The sequence below is a fragment of the Lingula anatina genome, chromosome 6, assembly GCF_051362555.1.
Source record: "Lingula anatina isolate TDL-2025a chromosome 6, LinAna3.0, whole genome shotgun sequence".
NCBI classification, from domain to species: Eukaryota; Metazoa; Brachiopoda; class Lingulata; order Lingulida; family Lingulidae; genus Lingula; species Lingula anatina.
In genome coordinates this window covers 24,043,978-24,068,223 of record NC_141772.1, presented here as the reverse complement: position 1 = coordinate 24,068,223, position 24,246 = coordinate 24,043,978, and the positions used below count along the sequence as shown (strand labels likewise).

Here is a 24,246-nt window from a genome sequence, read left to right as displayed (position 1 = left end):
AAATGTGAAACAACAAAAAAGAGTAATAGATTAAAGTTGAAGAGATTTACTTCTTTTCTTTCTTTAAAAACTTAGAAGATAAATAGTTGGCGAGTCGCATCTCAATGTTTTTTTCTCTTTCTGTTAAAAATTGGAAATCAATTTCCACTAAACACTGACAGAAGAAAGCAGGAAGAATATATCCATCAGGGAAAAAATTCAACGACTCCGAGATGAAACAGAGATACATAAAGATGCGCCAGAAAGATAAAAATAAGGGAACAACCTTTGCTTGAACTAGCGCGTAAAGAAACGATATTTTTGCCAAAAAGAGATTGATTGCATACCAAAATTATTCCATATAAATCTCAAGCCAAGCCAAGCCAAGCAGGGAATTGTTTAATGAAGAAATGTTGACATAGTAAAAGCCGGTGAAAGTGTAATTGGCACATGATCGTCCGTTTAAATGTTGAAAAGACGTCACCTGTGCAGGTAAAGAGCACCATTCGATACCATAACAGGACTAAGGCTGGTTACTCTGTCAAAGAAAGAATGAAGCCCGTTTAACTGCCCAGTAAAATGACCAGTTGACGCAGACAGATAACAATCAAGTTTTTGCATGGAAGCCACTCCCTGCGCCATCGTAGAAACCCAAGGCAAGAGAATTTTTTCCACTTTATTTAACTGTTTAGAGGCAATTCACGCTATCTTTTATACTGTAATGGTATGATTAAAAAAATATAGGAACAAATTTCTGCAGCCTTATTCTTATGAACGCCAAAATATATACATTTTACATGGTATTTAATCCTCACTAGGTAGGTTCATTGATCATAATGTTAATTTACCCATTGTGTCTACATATAATACACAGAAAACGGAAATGGTTTTATCATCTCGGGTTTAAAAAGGACGAAATCAAATAAAATAAAGCCGACGAAAGTAGAAAGAGGAGTTAAAAGTAATTCGTAGAATTACCTAAAATCCCTCTGAAAATAAAGGCTGCTTAGCAGAAATATATATAAGTTCATTTGAAGGGTGAATAGCATCGTTCATAATCTTTAAATTTCGGTTTTGAACGCAACTCTTTCCAAATAAATGCTTCTAAGAAAGGGAAGATCCAACCCCACCATTCCTTCTGGGCGAATCTGTAAGTCCATCTAATCTATTTTAATATCAAAATATCTTCTTCTGCGGCACGCCCATTCCAAGCCGCTATGGCGCAATTTTAAACACTTCTAATGATGCAGCTGTAAAAAGTGAATCGAATATATTGCTTTCCCGTAAATATCTTTCGGCTTTCTTTAAAAAATAAAATCCTTGCCCCGCTTTCTACAGCTGTTTGTGTACAGTGTAAATGTATGTGACTATACCAAGTTGTCATTAAGCATTATACAGCAATTGTGTACACCGTAATATTCAAACTAAGAGAATAAATAAAAATAATTGATATTTATTTTAAATATGTTCTGAAGAAACTACAAAGTGATGATAATTTTTAATTGAAAAGAAACCGTATTAAAACTAAAGATTAAAATGTCCAATTACAATGTTTTGTAAGGTATAAAGTTACAGCGGAGGTAGTCAGTGCAGAGGGCTGGATCGGAGAATTAATTGGAAGTGATCAAATTCCAACCTGGGGGTTTGCTGTATTGAATCGAAACATGATCATTTTTCAAACTCAGCGATATAATCCCAGAATAGCTAACGTGTCTGTATTCCCTCTTTTTTTCTTTTTCTTTCTTTCTTTTTTGGTACCAATTTCTCTGACAAAGAAAGGCTATTGTCATTTGTCAGAATTGTCGAAAAGCATTGTTCACTTTATCTGTTTGGACGTGGGCCTATATCAATATATTTTTAAAAAATCACATTGTAGCCTACTAACGGGCTGCTTTGTTTTATATCGTCACTTTAAACTTTCTCTTTTATTTACCGCTAACAATGGGGAGTAGTGTTACGAAACTGCCTTTCCTAATATGATAAGATAACGATCATGTTTCCATAACGAAGACATGATTAAATATAAAAGGGAAAAACAAAGAACGCCTCTCGTTAATTAAACGACCTCTGTTATAAAATCAGTTTGAATAACATAATCTTTAAGCACAGTGCATTTTACTTTACTTTTTTTATTTTGACTGTCATTTTCGTATCTGCTGGCAGCACCAAAACTTTCAGAGACTACTTTAAAGTGGCATGTACCGGGGTATATCCGTGAACCTTAGTGGACACGGCAGAGTCGTGCTGAAATAGATAGTGGGGAGTTTCTTGAAATCTCATAATTACGTCTGGCATGTGGGCTGCATAGAGCTTTTTTTTTAATTGGAATGTAAATGTCATTTATCAAATGTCAATCATGTAACAACAAGAAGTAAATTAACGGGGCTCTCATTTGGCTTTTACTAACAGTGTAACATCACTGTCCTTACATAAATTGAAAGCACTCCTCACGATATCGGAAGAAAATAATTTTGCTGACGATTTTCCATCGATAGGCCCTATCTAGTTTTACAATATCGCTTCATTTTATTGAAATCATTGTATCCAGACCTATTTTCCAGCTGCAGATCATTAAGAAATTTTCGTTGGGATCGAACCAAGGAGTTTCAACAGTTGAAACTCCTTGATCCAACTAAGGCTTCGTTCACATGGAAAGTCTATTTTCTAAAAATCTATTTTCTATTCGCGGTATATCTTGTGATCACGGTCTGTGCCCTGAATGTACCGCGGCGTAATTACTGGCAGCGCGAGCCAGTGGTTGCGTCGTAATTAAAAAAACAAACTTGCCTCTTAGATGGCGCATTTGTCTAAAGCAGGTACCCTAAGATTTGTCTTTTAAAAATAAAAATTGTGAAGAGGGAAAATAAAAAACGTACATAAATTATTCTTAATGCCTGTTCTTGTCTACCTCGGACGAATAAAACGTCTGGCGTTGCTAGTCTTTCTAACCCTAAGCAGGTCTGTTAGAACTGTTTGCATTTGATTTGTCAAACAGAAACTTTTAAATATTGTAAGTTAAAATATGTTGCTACCCTGGTTAGCAAAGTTACACCGAAACTCAATAGTCAAGTCACGGCACCTCCCCCCCCCCATTGAGGGGCGTCACATGACCGACTTAATTCTCTGTCAGTGCTCTGTGGCATTCTGCCCTTATCATTAGCAACACAAACGGTTATTATATCAAAATGACAAAAATTTATGTTTATTTCATTTTAAGTTACTGTTAAGCCGGATTTGATTTTGCTCTGCTGGAAAATGTAATATTTTTGAGTGCGTTACTCTCAAACCCAATCACGTGACGGGGAGTAATTCAAGATGGCGACGTCCACAGACGACGATTGGAAGTTTGACAAATTTGATGATGGATCTTTACGTAAGTTTATCGTGAAAATAATATATATCCCTTGCTATGTATACTAGGCACTTCGATATTATAAGTGAGCTTATGCAGCTTTGTAAACAGACAAATCGATATGAATAATATGGAAGGAAACTTCGGGCACAGGAGAAGACAGGAAATGTGGAAAAGTGAAGGTTCTGTATTTATGTTTACATTCAATGCGAATATCTGCGGATTTGTTCTGTAGAGGCCGCGTTGCTTATGACCTAATACAGGTACTCATTTCAACTAAATACTGGAACCTAATTCCACTATGAAACGTTCCATATGAAACATTTTATATTGTGGTGAAAGAAGGGATTTATTATATAGGTCTTCCTGTAGATAACTTTGAATACTTCTGTTGACTCTTGTCAATTTGTTGTTAGGAATTGTTGGAGAGGTTCAACTGAAGAAGTATGGCAAGTTTCTGGAAGAGTATGCTACTCAGCTGAAGGAGATCGAGGACGCCTTGGATGACTCCATAGGAGATGCCTGGGATATGACCCTGGATCCCATATCACTACAGGTATAGCTGGCAGATGGGGGGTGGGGGGTATGCCACGGACCCCATATCATTACAGGTAACAGGCACAGACAGGTGGTAGGGATGGGGTATGCCTGGGATATGACCCTGGACCCCCTATCACTATAGGTGCAGTTCACAAACGGTGGTAGGGTAGAAATTATAAGACTGTGATTTTAATAGTCACTACATGTCTACTTTGATAACTGTTTTACCAAACAAATCCTGCTGTTGCAGCACCAACATGTTTGCACACATATTAAGGCTATCTCCAGTGAGTTTTGAGAGAAAGACAATTTTCCTTTGATTTTTGGTCTAGTTCCTTCCATATGAAGACATTATTTTGAATTTGAGACCAGTGAATGTGTTGTGAAACATAAGCCAATATTCCTATGATTTTTGTTCTAGTTCCTTCCCTATGAGCAGACGTCCCTCCTACAGCTTATCAAGACAGACAACAAAGTGCTGAACAAGGTGATCACAGTGTTTGCCGCGCTGTGCAATGAGATGAGACATCTGAAGTACGAGGCAGAGACCAAGTTCTATAATGCGCTGATGTTCTATGGAGAGGGAGGTAAGGTGGACATGTGGGAACAGTTTTTATCTGTTTAAAGAATGAGATATGAGAGATTTTAATCTGGCAACTTTTATCATGAAATGAAGAATGAGAATGCTGTATGTTTCACACATACTTTTACTTATGTCATAACAAGCAAAGTTCTTATTGTATGGGTTATTCTGGTTACAGTCAGATTATTGCAATGAAAATTGAATTAACACTTTGTAGTAGTATTACAAATAAAGAAGCAATTGACAGAAAAATACAAATGATAAGGCAAAATACAATTCTTTATAGAATAATGCATTTTCAATTTCGGTTGAATTATATTTATGTATAACTTTTTATAGAGCCAGAAACTGGTCTTGATGAAGGAGAGGTGCAGATACAAATGGGAAGAATGTTACCTTTGATACAGGTGAGGAAAATTACTTTTCTTGCAGGGAAGGTATGTTAAGTATATTTTAACCAGAAGTGGCCATGACTTATGTCAACAGATGCCAGGTTGCATTGTGTCTTAAAAGTTAAAAAGTCTGTGTTACTTTCAGACCAGCCATCACCCCTTGTGTTACAGCTTATTGCTGTGCTGAATGTGGTCCTAAAAAAGGTCATCGTTTTCATCCAGAGAAAATAACCAAGACAGATATAAAGGTGTTTGCTTTTTGATTTCAGGAATTATCTTGTTTTGTGAATCGTAGTTATGAAGTTGTGAGGAGTGTCATTCAGCAGCTGTCGTCACTGTATAACAGGTCAGTGTGAACTGGTGTAACAGGTCAGTGTGAACTGGTGTAACAGGTCAGTGTGAACTGGTATAACAGGTCAGTGTGAACTGGTGTAACAGGTCAGTGTGAACTGGTGTAACAGGTCAGTGTATACTGGTATAACAGGTCAGTGTGAACTGGACTTTGATGGGTTTGAATAACGGAGAAATCACTGATTTCATCGGAGTCTGTTAAGTTTTCATTCATGTCAGGTAACAGTAAGACCATGATCAGTTTAGTTTCTTATTGGTCAATAGCTGTTGGATTGAATTCTGTTAATTGTCTGACCAGTATCCTTTCTTGTAGACAGACACAGAAATAATGAACAAAGACTCATTCAGTGCAGTCATTGATAGATGAAAACCCAGTAATATATCCAAATAAAATACAGTTGTGACAATTATGAGCTATGACCACTATAAAATAAAATATCAAGAAAAAAAACAAGGTGGAATGAGAGTACATTTTGTAAATGATTTATGGCTGGTGAAATATATATGGTTGTTAATTTTATCCTAATCTTGTTATTTCAGATCTGGACCCAAGGTTATTGATGTTACAGAGGTACACCTTCAGGTGAGTGGTGACAGTTCATATCAGTTAGATGATGGCCTTAATATATTGACCTATGGGGTGCAGCTACCACTCTACTCTTGTTTATTTGAACATTTTAAATGTTAATAAAAAATGTCTCAAGGACAGTTTCTTAGTCCTTCGATCTATATTGCCATCCTCTTACCTCTTTTCTTTGGATTTACATGAGAAATAAATGCACAGACTAACATTTCCTAAATATACATTATTTTTGAGCGCATTCGAAACAAAGGACTAACAGATCTGCGTGTCAAATTTGGCCGACCCACTTGAATGCTCGTTGCGTAATCCCTGTTGGGAATCTATTCAATGCCTAATCGGGAATTAAGCGGCAAGCTTTGTAGTGACTTGCCATATTTGACCCCTGGATCTGTTAGTCCGCTGTTCTGATGACCTTCAGATGACCCTATTACCTTCAGATGACCCTATGATGACCTTCAGAATCTGTTCTATCCTCCAGATTGTGTATGAACACCTGGGGGACCTCCTGTCTGTCCTTGTTACTCTGGATGAGATAGTGGAGAGCCACGAGACACTGAAGGAACACTGGACTTTGTACAAAAGGTATCTCATACTGGCTCAGTTTATATTGAAGTCTGTACAGCCAATTATATTGAGATGTGATATCCACTTTTATCTTTTCAACCATGGTTTAGCATTTTTCATAAAAAGAAATAAAGTAGTAATCATTGAGAAATAATGTTTTTCACTTTTTGAAGTAGAAGCTGATATGTTCTACAAAGAGTGTTACTATCCTGTGTCTGACTATGCTTGTTGATATGGTCATGTTAGATGGTTTTTATTCATGCTATTTCTGTTGTAATATTTGTATATATTAATATGAAGGATGTTGAAGTCAGTCCACCATAACCCTACCAAGTTTGGGTTCACAGATGACAAGCTGCGGCCATTTGAGAAGCTGCTGATGAGGCTGGAAGGACAGCTGTTAGATGGGATGATCTTCCAGGTAAAGAAAGTGTAAAAGGTATCTCGCTGAAACCTTTTTTTTTGTGTATTTTGGAGATAATCATTATAATCCTCTTTAATTTACAAATTTTTTCTGAGACAATTATAAAAATCTGCCCAAACTCATTACAATATTTTAACTGCATCTATTTAATAACTCCATGCCTAAATCATATAACACATTTGCAATTAGGCACAAAGTAAGCAGCTTTGAACAGTGTAATAACCCACATAACTGACTGATTGCAGAACTGTGTGGAGCAGCAGTTTGATGACAGGACTGTGCAGGTGTCCAAGAATGGCATGTTTGCTGAGGAGTTTGCCCTCAATGTTAGAACCTACCTGAGCCAAGTGGAACCTAGACTAGGTAATATGCTAGGTTTACTGTCAATGTCAGAACCTACTTGAACCAAGTGGAAACTAGACTAGGTAATATGCTAGGTTTACCGTCAATGTCAGAACCTACCTGAACCAAGTGAAACCTAGACTAGGTAATATGCTAGGTTTGCTGTCAATGTCAGAACCTACCTGAACCAAGTGGAACCTAGACTAGGTAATATGCTAGGTTTACTGTCAATGTCAGAACATACCTGAACCAAGTGGAACCTAGACTAGGTTATTTGCTAGGTTAACTGTCAATGTCAGAACCTACCTGAACCAAGTGGAACCTAGACTAGGTAATATGCTAGGTTTACTGTCAATGTCAGAACCTACCTGAACCAAGTGGAACCTAGACTAGGTAATATGCTAGGTTTACTGTCATTGTCAGAACCTACCTGAACCAAGTGGAACCTAGACTAGGTAATATGCTAGGTTTACTGTCAATGTCAGAACCTACCTGAACCAAGTGGAACCTTATATGCTAGGTTTACCCATCACAACCTGCCTAAATCAATCAGTACCTGGCCTAGGTAATGTACAAAGTTGTCCCTGAATATGAGAACTTACTCAATTCAAAAATTGTGAATTCACTGTTGTTTTTACTACAAATGTTTCATTCTGTCGTCTTCTTCCAGGCGAGACTTCAGAGACTGACCAGAGACTGAAGTTTGTGGGTGTCTGTGGGCTCTATGTTCTCCACTTCCAGATCTTCAGGGTCATTGATAAGAAAGTCTTCAAGCAAATGTGGGATGTCTATAAAAAGGTTTGTCATTCATGGCTATCAGTATTTGTCTATGTTTGTATTGATTTAGAAGAATAAAATCATTTTCTAGGAAATAATATTGATTTTGTTTGGGGGTAAAATATATCATTGTTATCCACTAAAAGCTATATTATTCATTTTGAGTAGATTTCTTTGGTTTGCAACATGAAAAGATATAGCAATTAATTCATACATAAATTTCCCCATATAGCCGTGGTATGAATTTTAAATCTTATTTCGAATCTTTCTCAAGGTCCCTGCAGTGTCTCTGGTAGGTAATGTTGTGTGGTATTCCAATGATTTCCTGACCCAGAAGTTACCCCACATGGCCAGAGCTCTGGATAGGAAGGTACAGCAGGCAGTACCATCACATAGACAGGCCTGGCTACAGCAGAAGTCACAGAACTTACAGAGGTAAGTAAACAACACTAAGCTCCAACTGGTACATTGATATCCTTGGCTGAAATAAATTTAAATTAGTTTTTGATTTAACTTATTGATTTAAGCATTTCCTAGTTTAAAAATGTGAAGAATTAATTATCTATCTGAAGTAATCTGCATTTTCTCATCTTAATGTTCTTTGTTCAGTTTTTTTTCTGAAACCTTGGTACTGACTGACATCTTTCAACCAAAAAATACTGTGTTTAATATTAACAAAAAAATACATAGCCTTGATTTTTGAACCAAATAAACAACAAACCATATAAAAAAGATATTTTGTTTTCCTTTAAAGAAATATTTGTGATTTTTTTTTTTTTTTTTGCAATCCTGAAGAGAAATATATATAATAATTTGTGTTCTTCCAGAGACGTGCATGCGTTTGATGTTCAGGTCAGTGCCTGGATGGTACAGATGGAGTCTTACTTGGAGAAAGCCAGCTCTTTAATGGAGGACCTCAATCAGAGGAGTAGTCTCTTCATTCAGGTATGCAGGTACAGTTCCAGAGATTTTCTGACAGACAGTCTTTCAAATCATCCATTCTCCATTTTTGATCAATTTCTGACAGAAAAAATTATATTCCCATCAAGGTAAACTTGGAAGAATTCAGACTGTCTTCCAGAATACCCGGAAGATGGCTTCCATCCACCCCTGCTGTTTGAATGAGATAATGCACTGTCAACTGAATGTTATGTACCAGAACAACTTGAGTGTCAGAGAGGTTTTCAAGGTCTCGAGAGAGGATGCCAGTGTATTATTTGACATACATACCAAGAGAAAGTGCTGGCATTTCACCAAAAAAACACCCCTAAAACTGAATAAAGCTTCTTTTGCCACAGTCACGTAACATCTCTAGGTGTGGTGTATTAATGTATCAGAAGAGCATGCCTGAGTTTGGCATATAGCTAAAAATTCCTTAAAATTTTTTCTCCCTGTATAGCTTCATAATATGATAAATATGTTTTACTTTGTGTAGATGTCAGTGTTATTTGCAGGGAGTGTTATACGCCCACAATATCAGCCACCTGGTGAGGACGGTGATGAACCTTCATGTGGCCCTCAGTAAACCTATGACCAAGACCTCGGTACTCAGTCTGTGTAGACTGGTAGAACTGCTCAAGGTAAGGAAGAAATACGCTGGCAGCAGCACTGACAGTAACAGTAACAGCAACAGTAATAGCAACAAAAACAACAGTAACAACTACACTGCATCAATGCTACCAGTAGGTGGAAGTTAATGTTTAGAGGGGTTTTTATTGACTGTGATCTGATAGAACTAAAATGTTTTATACCGGGTAAGACAAGTGCTGTGTGAGGCAGAATTATATGAAAAAGATGCAGCAGTTATTGCAATATGTATACAGTATTCTCATTTGTTCCCCCCTCCCTTTGAAAAGCATATAAGTGTGTAAGTGAAAATCACCATCTTGCTGTCTTCTATTTTCCTGTAGGCCATAGAGCACACGTTTCACAGGAAGAGTATGCTGGTAGCTGAGTCCATGAACCATGTGATACAACATCTCACCTTCCAGGCTCTTAACCTCATAGCTGTGGCCAAGGTTAGTTTTAATAATATTAGTATGTTGGTAGCTGAGTCCATGAACCACGTGATACATCATCTTACCTTCCAGGCTCTCAACCTCATAGCTGTGGCCAAGGTTTGTATCAATTGCAGATGAGACTTTCCGACTTTTGTCAGAATTCTGACTTTTTCAGGGTCATTTGGGTCATTCTTGTGAATCATGTAAATCAGGTGAATCGTGTAAATACTACCTTTTCAGTGAGGACTGGTCTCATCCCTGATTAATAATATTATTTTTAGGGGTCGCGTCTTACATTCATTTGGAATGGGACTGTTTGATATTGCTGGTTATTGTTTTATTTTTCTTTCTGAATTATTGTTTATGTTTTATGTGTTCCACTTTTGTAATAGCATTGTTTAAACATACAATAAGCATCCAAATTAAATATTTTTGTGTAGGTATTTCTTTAATTTATTTTGATTAGTTTAACATAAATGTGTAACTGAGGAAGTATCTGATTTATTTTTGAAATTGTTTCAGTTTTGTAGTAGAATGGTTTGAATTATTTGATAATTATCTGGACTTGTTTTGATAAATATTAAAGTTTAAACTAATAGGAAGTACCTGATTCAGTTTGATATCTCTGTGTTTTCAGAAAAAGATGATATCAGACCGTAAATATAGTGAGTCCAAGCTGGACATTCTGTCTGCTCTGGTGTTGGGGGAGAATGCTCTCAATGGACCAGGAACCAAGGAGAGAAGACTGATCACTTACCTGGCTCTGGCTGTGGGAGCAAGGATGGTATGTTACCAGGAGTTATAATGATATTATATATGATAATATTTATTATAATACTTATAGTGATATCTAAATAATGGATAAATGTTATAATATTGGTAATTCAGACAATTAAGTGTGTATGTGAAGTATGTCTTGGAAAATATTTCTGTAATTAACTCATGCCTTACCTCATACACATAGCAAGCTGACTTATGACAGTAGATAATCTGTTAAAGATCATTTATCTCTTTGAATAGCATTATGTGAACTTCTTATTTTCAGAAAAGTTTCCGTGATGATGAGCTGGCCAGTCTGTATTCGACGCTAAAGAAACTGGACGCTATATGTGACCTGAGAGAGAAGTGAGTGGGGGTCCATAAGACTTCTGTCTCTGATATTCTACACTTGTACTCACAGCAGTGTCCACTCTGTTAATAGCATTTCTGTAAAGATCACTTTATGAAGTGACAGTTCCATGTTACTTTTAATATGTTGTATGTCAAATGGGAAAGTTGATTGTATTACCTCAGACAGGACACGAGGCAGAGTATAAATGCAATCCAAGTGCATGGGTGCCACGTTTTGTCTGCTACAATCTATGTATTTATATCTTTTTATGAATGGAATACATGCACACATTACAAATTTAATTATTGTTATTGGCTGAATTTTTCATAATTTCTGAATCAGTAAAATTGTGTTAATGACTGAATACACCAATCTTTTCAGAGACAATTTAGAGAGACAAAGTACAAGACTTTTATTATAAAAGGTTGACAAAGATTGTATTCTACATGTAGAATTCTGTGTATTTCAGAGTGCACCAGGCCTGTGACTGCAGTTTTTTCTACTGGCACAGGGTGGTCTTCCCTATATATCTTGATGACTTGTTTGAGAATCCTACTGAGGCCCACAGACTACATGTAAGTATACTGTGGTGGGACAGGTCACTGAAAACCTGTGGAAACCATGTCACTTTGTATGAAAGCACCTTTATCTCATCATCAAGTTGAAGTTATTGAAAGAAGGTATTGAAAGTGAATCTGGGACCAGTTGGTTACTTTAAAATGTTAGATATCTTAGTGAAAATGGATCCAAGTATTTTTGAAGTGTTCTTGAAATATACTGCCACTGTGAAAGATCCCCTATCCCAAGTTCAAAACCTTCCAGAGATATTTATATTGATCCAAAAGGTGAAGAAAGAAGACGTATGGAAAAAACGTAAAGAAAATTGAAGTCATATCTTCTCTTTTATCATTGTTTTAATTTTGATTCCATATCTCAGTATATGATGGGAGCGTTAAGTGACAGTGTCCCGCTGATGAAGCAAGCCAGACATCTGACCAGTGCCCAGGTATTACTGGATGAGTTTGATAAAGAGGTCCACAGGGAGCTCAAAGATGTGAGTAGAATAAAAAAGATGATGTTGTTAATAATCTTTTTGGTCCTACTGGGCCAGTGCACTTACCTATGCACTTTAATTTTGTGTATTAAAAAATATATGATCGTTTTCATGTTATGGTTAATGATTTGTGAAGCATTTCTCACTGAATTTAGATGCTGTAGATATGAAATATGAAACAAAGTTTTGCCTTGAGCACAAAACTGATTTTCTGTACTGAGATTAAGACCTAGAGAATAAGTTAGGAATGAAATTGTTAATATGGTACCAACATTTATGGGTTCCTCTCAATGATTGCAGCACCTCCTGGGTCCCCTGTGTACTGAGATAGAGACAGACCTCCGCCTCCACATCCACTCCCATCTTCAGCTGGACGACCGCAATCCATTCAAGGTCGGCATGAAAGACCTGACGCCATTTTTACAACTTCGACCAATCAGATTGTTTGACAAGATGATAAATGTGAAAGGTAGGAGAGAGAAGGCAATGAAGAAAGTATGAGGCTCCCTGTGTTTCTGGTCTTCAAAATGGCTCAAAAATGAATACTTTGCTTCAGATTTTCAAATTCATTTCATATATATGCTAACTTCGCAATCTTTTTAATTGGCAAAAATTATCAATACTTCAAATTCTTAGTTTTGGAATCATATTTCTATACAGCATATATCATGCTTATACTGTGTAGAATATAACTTAAAGGTAGCCTGCTTTTCAATGTTGTTACCACCACATATTTATTAGAATGTAATAATTTAAAGAGTCTATGACTTTGGCAAATGCTGTACAGTATATTTAGAATTTACAATTTTCACCTTTGAAAAAAATCTAGTGCTTAACCTTACCCTTATTATATAACATATTTCATATCTTTAGCCTTGATAATATGAATTTTTGCTATAATATTTTCTTATTTCTTCCCCCTCCCCCCCCCCCCCCCCCAGCCCATGTTGAACACTACCTTGACCGCACCTTCTACAACCTGACCACCGTGGCCCTCCACGACTGGAAGACATACGGGGAGATGAAGAACCTGGCCACACAGAAATACAAGTTGAGGATGGTAGAGCCGCACCTACCAAGTCAAACTCTAGAACAGGTAGGAGGGGGAATGTTACCTGACTGACAAAGAACAGCTGATAGAGTTAATTTCTGTGTCCAGTTTTCTGTTTTCATTTGAACTTGAGTGGCAGTCCTGTTTTGCTGTTTTTGGCCCTTGTTTTGGGCTGTCTTTTAATACGTTAAGACTTGAGATATGTGATACGTTTTCAGCTACTTTCACATATTCTAGCTAATAGGATCTTATACCTTTGTGTATGCTAAGAACACATTGTAAATCTTCTGTAATAGACTTAATCTGGCACATGTCTATTGTTTATGGTGTTTCCAATTTCAGGGCTTGGATGTCCTGGAAATTATGAGGAACATCCATGTTTTTGTATCCAAATTTCTCTACAACTTAAACAACCAGGTAAGGCAGGATTGGGTTGCCAGAGTGACATTTGATTTACTTTTATGTTATTTTTATTTATATTTATTTATCTATTTATTTTTATTTATTTATTTATTTATCTATTTATTTATTTTTTATTTTTTGACGTGTGTTAAGAAAAAAGAACAATTTGTTTGGTTAGAATTTGAACTATCTATAAAGTCGGTTACATTTAAAGGTCATGTTTATTGAATTCAAGTTTTGTTGGCGTTTTGTGAAACCACAGCTCATGAAATCATGAATTAAAAGGTCTTTGCTTTAAGGTCATTACCTTAAAAGTCAAGTTTTAATGTCATTATTTAGAAGTTGTATAAGCCCTGTCATGCTATGGTAGTGTCATCATGGAAGTGGTGAAGGTCAGACAGGCAAGTTTGCCTGATGACATGGTTTTGTTGCAGTTTGTTAAATGTTAAATGTTCTCCAGAAACTGTGAGGTGATTGACCTGACTTGGCAGATCTGTGAAAGTCACTGAGAGTACCCAGACACGAGTTTTTTCCATGGAAACTCAGATTGCAGCATTTTTTAAAATTCAATTTTGATGTTTCCTGAGATTCGTCAAGATCTGCAATAAAATCTGGGTTGGGTCCCATGTTCAGAGTTTATTTTTTCAAACCTAGGCTCAAGTCTGAGTAACTCTGAAAACTTTCACAATTCTAGGAATCAAATTAAATGTGTACCTTTCTAATAGAGAGTTTTAATTTGGTGATCTAACAAAGAGAAAAAGAATTTGATGATTTTATCCTATTTTTTCTTCAGATTTTCGTAGAGAGGTCCAGCAATAATAAGCACCTGAACACTATCAATATCCGCCATATTGCCAACTCCATTCGTACCCACGGCACGGGCATTATGAACACCACTGTAAGCATAGATAATAAAATATTGTACCCACGGCACGGGCATTATGAACACCACTGTAAGCATAGATAATAAAATATTGTATCCACGGCACAGGCATTATGAACACCACTGTAAGCATAAATAATGAAAAATTAAATCAAACAAGCTAAATAGAGGGAAAAGATGCTGTACTAGTAGATGGGAATGGATATCATAAGTTCTATTTCTCAAAAAACAATGTTGATTATTTGTTATATGTTTAATGATATTGATTTTTCCCCAGGACTTTTTATTGTTTATATTGAATTCCCTCTTTGGTAATGTATCTTTAAAAGTAAGTATTTTGAAAAGGTAGCAGGATGTTCTCTCCTTTCACTTTTACAAAGAAATCATTGTGTTAACATTTTCTGTTTCAGGTGAACTTTACATATCAGTTTCTCAGGAAGAAGTTTTTCATCTTCTCCCAGTTTATGTATGATGAACACATCAAATCCAGGCTGATCAAAGACTGGAAGTTCTTCAGAGAAAATCATCTGCAAACAGATCAAAAGGTTTGTTTACTTCTCTTCCATTGACAAGATATAGTACATGTACATCAAGATATTGAATTCAACATCATACAAATATTTGTCGTCAATGAAGGATTTCAAATTAACGTAATAAATAAGCTGTTCAATATGTTTATCTTGTACAAGATTATACATGTAGTATATATAATGATTGTAACATTTAATAAAAAATGAGTTTGTTAACATTCTTTAAGACTTATTTACAGTACATTTACTTATTTAACATACTTCAGTTTAATAAATTTGGCACATCTTGGCAGGACATATGACAGTCACTGCATTTGAAGACAAATTATTTCCTATTTTCTAGTATCCATTTGACAGAGCAGAGAAGTTCAACAAAGGTATCCGCAAACTTGGTCTGACACCAGAGGGCAACACTTACCTGGACCAGTTTAGGCTACTTGTGGGACAGATAGGTAGGTTTTTACTCACCAGAGGTCAGCACTTACCTAGATTAGTTTAAGCTACTTGTAGAACAGATACCAGTAGGTAGGTTGATGCCAGAGAGAAAAAAGTGAGGATATTAATTCTTAACATCTTGTACAAGTACATATTGATACATGCAATTATCTTTTCCTATATGGTATTACTGTAATTTCTGTTCCGACCAACAGGTAATGCTATGGGTTACATCCGTATGATCCGTTCTGGTGGACTCCATTGCTGCAGCAACGCAATCCGCTTTGTGCCAGATTTAGAGGACATTGTGAATTTTGAGGAGCTTTGCAAAGAGGAGGGTCTGTCTGCAGAATGCCAGAGGGCAGCAGGGTAGGTTAAACTGGACTGTAGGGGGCAGCACATGGCATGTCTGACAGTTTCACTAATTTATACACATTTGTAATTTTTGTTAAAGTCAGTTGGAAAAAACTTTCTATTTGTGAGTGTCAGAAAATGATTTATGTTGTTTTAGTAACTATTTATAATACTGTTTGATTTCAGGAATTTGGACAATGTCATTGGAAATATGGCCAAGAATTTTGCAGAAGGAACAGAATACTTCAAGGTTAGTACTGACAGCTAAGATTCTGGGAGTGATCTGTAGTTTATAAAATAAATCAAATCAATGAAAGTCTGACTAAGTCATATTTATCAAACACCTCTTTTGCAAATATGATCTGTGTATTAGTGCTATCCTATATAGTAAAATTTTGTTATCTTTTTGTATTGAAACTTGTTATGTTATTGCAGTAAAATGAATCAATTTTTTTTATTCTCAATTTTCAGCTTCTGGTGGATGTGTTTGCCCCAGAATTACGAGATCCCAAGAACATGCATCTTAAGAACTTGTTTGTTATTCTTCCACCCTTGGTGAGTGAAAATTTATCTTTACACATTGATCATACCAAAGTGGTGGAGCTTATTATTGTATTTTTTTATTTCAGAAGGAGTAAATGAAAAAATAAAGATTTTTTATTTATTTACTTCTTATATTTAAATTCATGCATGCAGGTAAAAGGTTGAGTAAGGAGTAATTGAAGGCAATTCTATCAAGTTATGTACAGAATGCTAAAATAAAAGACAGTCTTGTACAGGGTCCAAAAACTACCAAAGTTAGTTTTATGACATGTACAAATCTTTTTTAGTTTTACTAATTTTATAACTGTTTCTTCCAGACCCTGAATTTTGTAGAACACAGCATCAGCAGCAAAGAGAAAATGACCAAGAAGAACAAAGTTGGTGCCGCTTTCACTGATGATGGTTTTGCCATGGGTGAGACAGATTTTCTGCTCAGATCCAATTCTTAATTGTTTGAAATAACTAGAAATAAATAACAACTACAGCCTGATTTAGAGCCTATCACACATATTATGCTATCTTCAAGTACAAGGTCTGAACAGGCAGCTGCATCACATGCATAAATGAAATTTGCCAAAAGTTCTCTGTGTCAGAGATTTTGTCACCCATACGCAATCATGCACTTATTTGCTATATGTATTCTGTTATGTTGTAGGTGTTGCCTATATTCTGAAGTTGTTAGACCAGTACCATGAGTTTGACTCTCTTCACTGGTTCCAGTCAGTCAGAGAGAAGTATTCCAAGGAAAGGGTAGGTACTGACATATAACAGCAGCCCTGGTAAAAAAGATATTCTTTATATTTTTCTCTCTGTCTGATATTCTTGGAAAAATATGTGTAGTGTGAGAAGAAAATTCATACTGGTGTTCACCATTCAACTGATGCTTATAAGTGAATGGTGTTACACAATTTCAAAAGAAAAAATTCAACTATTGACCTCTGCCTCTCTGACAATTACTTATTAAGTTAATTCATTAACATTGAGAGCTTTGTGTAAAAATATGTTTAAAGCCTTAGACCAAAGTTTGTACTCATTTTGGGATGTTTTCTTTCAGCAACAAGTTTTACAACAGCAGCAGTCCAATGTTAGCCGTTCTGACGACAAACTTCAGCAGACGATGACTCTCACAGTGAAGAGGCTGGATACGTATTTGAAGGTATGGAATGGGGTTGGACTTTGGTCAGCCTACTAGAAAGATGTATTTAAACTTATTTTATTCAGTGTATATTTTTTTTATTGTTTAATGATTCTTATTGATTACTTATAAAAAAAAGGAAATTATCAGTCTATATACCACACAAGATAAGAAGTGGTTCTGTTTGATAAAAGTACAAATAATTATTGACTTCCTGCTCTCAGGTTGGGTGTCCATATGTCTGTTACACAATATGCTGTCTAGGTGGTAATATGCTGTCATAATTGACATTAAAATGAAGAAAATTGCTTTGACATGGGGAATTAATGTTCATTATTTAAAGTAAGGTAATTTGTAATGACCAATTTGCATGATTTTTGTGACTTTTTACCATTTCCACTTCTTTTGATATTTAAAATAGTATTAAAAATTAAAAAAAAAACAACAACAAAACATGAGTTGCCAGTTAGTTAATTCATAGGCAGGACAGGCTAAATCTTATAGTTTGCCTTAATGTTACATACTTTGGACTGAGCAATGAGAAGAAAAAACTTGCAAGAAGGAATGAAGTATTTTTTCTCCTATCTCAGTAAATACTGGCCAATGACCTCTGCTTTGTAGTACAGTTTTAACTGTGTAATGTCAGAATAGACTTAGTATTTAAATGTCCATATGTGTTGAAGGTCAAGACGTGCCATATGTTGTCCATAGTAGAGCCTAAGTCAAAGGTGTGTCCTTAACTGCTGCACTCTTTTATGGCAGGAATGAGGACACCTGTCCGAGGAAAAAGGACTGAAAGTGAAAAGATAAATAAAGGATCTATCTAGGTACAGAAAAAGGAAGATTCTGTTGTGGAAATAGATTTCTCAGTACATGTTTGCTGACGTGACATTTATATTCATTAGCTCTGGGCCAGATAGCCAAAGACTGCAAGGAGGCATATTCATATACAGCAATAGAAATGAAAAATTGAAAATATAGACCAGATATATTCCCAGTATGCACTCTCCCACAATTCCATATGGAACCAGATGTCAGCTGTGGCCCTTAGTTCTGATCAGTGATATCAGCCATATCCCACTGCCGTTGATGACCTAGGACACAATAAACATGAAATATTGTAATTGATTTGAATCTAATTTGGCAGTGCAACCTATTCTACACATGTTGGATGACATGTGACGAGGTCTTAGTCACAAGTTTAGTACTTCCATTGGACAGGGGTCAGATGTAGTATTCATGGTACTAGCTTTTAAGTGGCCAATTATTGTAATTTATACATGTGACATCTGATGATTTTGTAATTAGGAGTTAATGTGGAATTCTTAAAGGTTCAGTGGAACATGAAATATCTCAATAAAATCTTCTAATTGATTAGTTAATGCTCTCTGTCATACACTTCTTTTGGTTGACTGCTGAGGGCAACTGTTAGTGTTCACTCATTACTTTTATTGTTCTGCATATAAAACATGACAAATTAATGATCTTATAAGAAATTGAAGTGAACTTTCTTATTTTTCATTATCATTTTATTTTTTCAGTCCTCTAGAGCATAACATAATAGTTTCTTGTATTTTAATTTTCACACTAATGGGAAAATAAGTAAATAGATAAATAAATTAATTAAAAGTACCAGAATCTTCTTTATTTAATAAATAAATATATAATAAATATGTTTGGCCATTTCAGGAGTTTGACCTGCTCTATTACTCCCTCAGCAGTGCCAGGATTTTCTTCAGGGCTGACAAGACAGCTGCTGAGGAGAAAGAGGAGAGCAAAGATAAGGAAAAACAAGGTCAGTAGTGCAAATATATGAGACCATACACTACATAATAAATATTATATAATCAAGATGTTCTTTATCTTACTGCCTTTGGCGGGGTCTTTACACTGGTATTGTTCACTTTCCAACATCACATGCTATTTATTATAATTTTTATCAAGGAACAATATTAGTTACTTCTTCTTCTTCTTATTATTATTATTTGATATTTTTCACCAGGTGATCAAGCCTCAGGAGAGGGAAGTGGTCAGGAACAACAACAACAACAACAACAGCCCTCAGGTGGGTTTTATTGATTTATAGTTTACAGTGCAATACACACTGTCAGTCAAATGAATGAAAGCCAACAGTATATTTTAATTTTGTTTGTGTACATTTTCAGTTCCGAGAATTGATAAAAGAGAGGTGAATCTCAGTTTATTCTAAAGGTGATTTTTTTATTTGATAATTGAACTGTTTATTCTTAGGAAGGGGTTGCTATTAAAGAAATACCTTTAGACTGGTAGCTAATTCCACTGTGACAAAATTTAGGACTGTAGTGATGTCATTTCTGTGTTATAATTAATTACTGACCATGTCTTGATAAAATGTCATGTTTTCACTGATTAAAGGAACCAGCTCATGACAGAAATGAGGTAAACCTTGTGTTTATATCTGAGTGTGCTGCTATAGGTAATAGATACCATATATGGTGATATCTACCATATATGGAAGATGGTAGTTTATGTAACCATGGCATCTCTTACCATAAATGTGGTAATGGCTAGCTTATTTGTGGTGTATTAATTGATGCTTTCTTTATGTAGTAGCTTTTTTTCTAAAGTATGTTTTTGAGCATTTTTCCTGGTTTTATTTGCTGTTTTGTAACTTTCACTTTTCTCTGTATACCATCACATGTGCTATGCATACTTAATGCTTTTTTATGTAGTGGCTTTTTCTAAAATATGTTTTTGACCATTTTTCCTGGTTTTATTTGCTGTTTTGTAACTTTCACATGTGCTCTGTATACTGCTATGTATACTATTTATAAACAAATCCTGATTTTGTAAAAAACACATCACAAACCAAAGATGAAACAAAAAATGTTAAATCTCATGTAAAGTTGTGCAATGTCAGTATTCAGTCTTTAAATATTCATTTTTCCACTGTGACATTAAATAACTACACCTCAGCATATATTGTCTAAATCTGCAAGTCAGCTGCGTGCAGGCATCTCAGCCAGGCACATTCTTCCTGATACGCTATGACAGCCCCCTAACAGCATGACTAATGTGTTGTGTTTTACATGTAGATGTACTGTCACTGCAATGGATGTGATGCTTAAACTCAACACAATGTATATGTATTTGCATTCTAACTCCCCTGACTGAAAACTATAAATGTACTAGTTTATAAATATTCCCCTGCTTGGGTAAAAGTGCTTCATAATCTTTGTCTGTTTTTAGTTTGTCGAATTGCATATTTTGCATTTTTTCATTACTCACCATGGTAATTTCTATGTTAATATCATTGGGTTGAAGATATTATCACAATGTTTTAATCAGATATATATTTTTACTTTTAAGTTAAAATATTAAAATATGACGAAATTTTTCAGGCATCTTCATTTTAACAAAAATTTTGAAAGAAAAAATGGTTTAATTTCTCACCAGTGCTCATTTTATGAGTTTTATGTTATTTCCTGTAAGGGCCATTCTTTAAAGCAATGTTAACACCAGTTTTCATGTTAATTTGACCTCTTGCACTTGTTCCTGAACCTAATGTACCTAGATGTTGTGTCAAATGAAATTGTTTGAAATGTTTTAACACTTTGTTTGATGTGGTTAAAAAGCACACTGCTGTGGGCAAAAAAATTTGAAAGAGAAGTTGTCTTTCATGTCTTTGCTTTAGCTGATAAGTTATGGCCGTCGGCTTATCTCCAAGACATCATCTATTGCGTTCCTCCGAGGATATAAAAATACATTTACATTTTGATATGGAGGCGACATGCAACAGGTCAGCATAGGTCACTGCAGGGTCTTCTCAAGACAAGCTTGCATGTTTAGGGCAGGGGACAGACTATGGATGTGCACTTTTTATTTAATGCTTCCTATGAATCCCATATAAATTAAAATTTTAGTAAGGAAATTTACTTTTGAATGTACTTGTGAAAAAAAAAAGCAGTCCAGGGAATGGTGATAAAAGTCAGAATATTTTTCCATAAAGTGATTAACTTGTTTATAAACCTTCATTCTTTGTGCACTTTGATGGGAAAAATGCTAAAAATGTCAAACACTACTTTAAAAAATAGCACGGTTCGGTGCAGATGTGAAATTTAAATGTTAATGTCCTCCTTTCCTTACACAACATAGAGTTGCTCCATAGACTTATATAGCCATCATGTACATTGATATAGACAGCAGCATTGAAGGGTGACTTAGGGCGCATTCGCATAGATTTTAGATCGAACTATCCCTGTGGGGAGTCTCACTAGATTACTGTCAGATAATCTGGCTTAAATGTCCATTCCGCCTACCACAGTAACAAGCTGTAAGGGGATAATTAACTTTTGTGCCCGCTCGGCTGACAGCTATTTAGCGTGAACCCCCAGGGAGTTAGGTCGATCTAGTTGGATCGATCTAATCTCTGGGAATGGGGTCATAGTCTGTGATCTGAGGACACTGGAGTTCACCAAGTACGACTGGACACCAGCTGTTCTTGATTTAAATGTTTATATTTTATAATCATTTTTATCACTTGAAATTATATTAATTGTCAGGTCACTTTGGAATTTAGTTTGATCTTTGCCATTGTAAGAGTACAGGGTATAGACCACATGATTGTAATAATGTCTGACTCAAATGTCCATTACTAGAAATGCAAACCCAAATGGGCAGATACCTACCTGAAAGTGGTGGTGGTGTACTCATCATCAAATTATGTCTGCTTTTGTGCTAATGGGGAAGATAAGAGACCACAAATGTTCCACTTGTCTGTGAAATTGTCATGACACCCATCGTGATGAAGGCCTAACTTAACAAAAACTGCATTTTGTTTAATTTTAGATGCAGCAGCACCGCCACCGCCACCAGTGGAGTCTTCAGGGGGTGCGCCACCACCCCCACCTCCTCCGCCGCCTCCGCCGCCGCCACCTCCACCAATGTAGATTGTCAGGTGACCATGAGGACTGGCCGTATTATTACAGGAAAAAGTGCTCATATCCCTAAGTGCATTGTTGCAATAAGTTGATATATCCTGGTTTGTGTTGATGAAAAATAATATAAATATAAAAATATGCTAGAAAAATATCAAATTTTGAAAGATGAATTTATTGACAGTTAATGTGTTTACTGTCACAAAGGTGCTTATGCTCTAAGAACTAGACATTTATATCCAAGGAATCACATTGTTGATAGTTAATTTAATGGACATAGAATTACAAGAGGTAAATGAACTTTGATAATTAACATTTATTATTAATTATTTAAAATGTCACATGTTCTGGTGTAACTTTTGCACCAACAGCTTATAATTGGCATATCTTTTGGGTCATTACAAACTGATGTACCAGAAGTTTGATATTTATGGACAGCACAGATGTTATACCTCATATTGTCTCTTTACACTGAGGTCCTCAGCTGTGAAGTCACTGAATCAGAGCTTGGAGACTTGTGTACTGAAATGAGGTACCGGTATTTGAGTAGCAGTTATTCTTAGATATTATAGAGCTAAATGAATACCATAGATTATATTAATTGGTTTCTTATGGCCGAGATAAACAGTTATTTCATGTTGATTCTTGTCTATATTGAAGAATTTTAAGTGGTGCTTTAATTGCCCACATCTTGATTAACATATTTATATATTGTGTGGAATGTTGTCTTATAAACCATGTTTCTTTTTTGATCATTTTGAGACAAAAATATCATTTATATTGACAGTCATGTAATTATTTTAAAATATATGGTCAAGTAAAAATGCATACGGTTATCAATGAAAATTACTACTATCTCATAAAGAAGGATTCTATTTTTACTATGATTGTAATGGATCTGTATTATATTACACTGTATTACTGAAGCTACATATGAAATAAAACTTGTTGATGTACATGTACATGTATCAGAAAATATGGCAATAATTGAATAAAAGGAAGAAAAATAATGAACAGGTGTTTAATTGCATAATTGAATAATGTCTGAAATAAACTTGTGATTGATAAACAGTTTTTCATTCTCTGCTTCTCTCTTGCTGATAATTTTTTAATTATTCAGAAGCCCTCAGCAATTGTTTTATTATTATTATCAAACTTGCAACCCGAGGGTTAGATAATTACAATCATTGCATCATAGTTGAATAAAACCAATAGTGAGTAAGAATAAAGGAATGTTAAAAGACATGTAAACAAATTTAAAACAAAATAACTTAAATGCAAGGTTAAAAAAAGAAATAAAAGTCTTATCAGTTAATTTTGACACTAGCGTATCGCACTTGTTAAAAAGTCACGCATTGTTCATTTGGTTTAATTGTAGGTCTTTTGAATGTCTCCTGTTCCCTTAATGAATATTTGACATTTTGTGTTGGTTGTAAAAGATAATGCAATCTATGATCCATTTCATTTGATATCCTAATAAACAATTTTTTGCATGCATTGAGCCTTCTTTCACTCAGTAGTTCAAGTTTACTATGTTCACAAGCAGTGTCAAAATCAGGATAAATTATCTTAAGAGCTCTTTCTTGAGACGTTTTCTACTAGGGCAGTCAATTCATTTGTTAACCCGAAAAACAGGGGCACCATATTCTAAAACTGACCGTTTTCCAGCACTCTTCATTTACTTACCGATTTTCTCGGCTGAAACTGATTGAACTGTTATGTGCATTCATTGTCTATTCATTTTACTTTCACGACACCAAATAAGTGACAAACGCTTTAAAACCTGTAAAAAGTCAAATGCAAGAAGAAAAGTGGGATGTACTGTATGTTTTAAGGCAAAAAAAATCTAATCTTATCCATGACAATATAAAAAGCATATGTAATACAATATCTTAAACAATAGTTATACATCTGTAAACTAATACTCCCAAGTAACATAAATAAT

General features: G+C 35.3%; 1 protein-coding gene across 2 annotated transcripts; it reads left to right on the top strand.

The window, feature by feature from the left end:
- The first annotated feature begins 3,182 nt into the window (after positions 1-3,182).
- LOC106172851 (WASH complex subunit 4-like) lies at positions 3,183-23,796 on the top strand. Of its 2 annotated transcripts, XM_087015278.1 has the most exons (34): positions 3,183-3,352; positions 3,748-3,887; positions 4,293-4,458; positions 4,794-4,861; positions 5,116-5,192; positions 5,738-5,780; positions 6,259-6,362; positions 6,645-6,765; positions 7,014-7,131; positions 7,781-7,908; positions 8,162-8,322; positions 8,715-8,832; positions 9,342-9,467; positions 9,798-9,905; positions 10,525-10,671; positions 10,933-11,012; positions 11,468-11,573; positions 11,936-12,052; positions 12,353-12,521; positions 12,994-13,148; positions 13,446-13,520; positions 14,299-14,403; positions 14,799-14,933; positions 15,262-15,370; positions 15,569-15,722; positions 15,894-15,957; positions 16,179-16,262; positions 16,568-16,664; positions 16,906-17,000; positions 17,305-17,406; positions 19,075-19,180; positions 19,388-19,450; positions 19,780-19,803; positions 22,213-23,796. In XM_087015278.1, the coding sequence occupies exons 1-33, from the start codon at positions 3,295-3,297 to the stop codon at positions 19,791-19,793; spliced, it is 3,513 nt and encodes a 1,170-aa protein (XP_086871404.1). In that variant the 5' UTR covers positions 3,183-3,294; the 3' UTR covers positions 19,794-19,803; positions 22,213-23,796. The 2 variants fall into 2 exon arrangements, with proteins under 2 accessions (XP_086871404.1, XP_086871403.1); XM_087015277.1 differs by lacking the exon at positions 19,780-19,803.
- Positions 23,797-24,246: the final 450 nt, after the last annotated feature.

Bases quoted from the DNA above. Each gene is read 5' to 3' on its own strand.
- LOC106172851 (XM_087015277.1), top strand. From the start codon at position 3,295: ATGGCGACGTCCACAGACGACGATTGGAAGTTTGACAAATTTGATGAT. The intron at 16,263-16,567 runs GTGAGTGAAAAT...TGTTTCTTCCAG, and splicing joins TTGTTATTCTTCCACCCTTG to ACCCTGAATTTTGTAGAACA. The intron at 19,451-22,212 runs GTGGGTTTTATT...GTTTAATTTTAG, and splicing joins ACAACAACAACAGCCCTCAG to ATGCAGCAGCACCGCCACCG.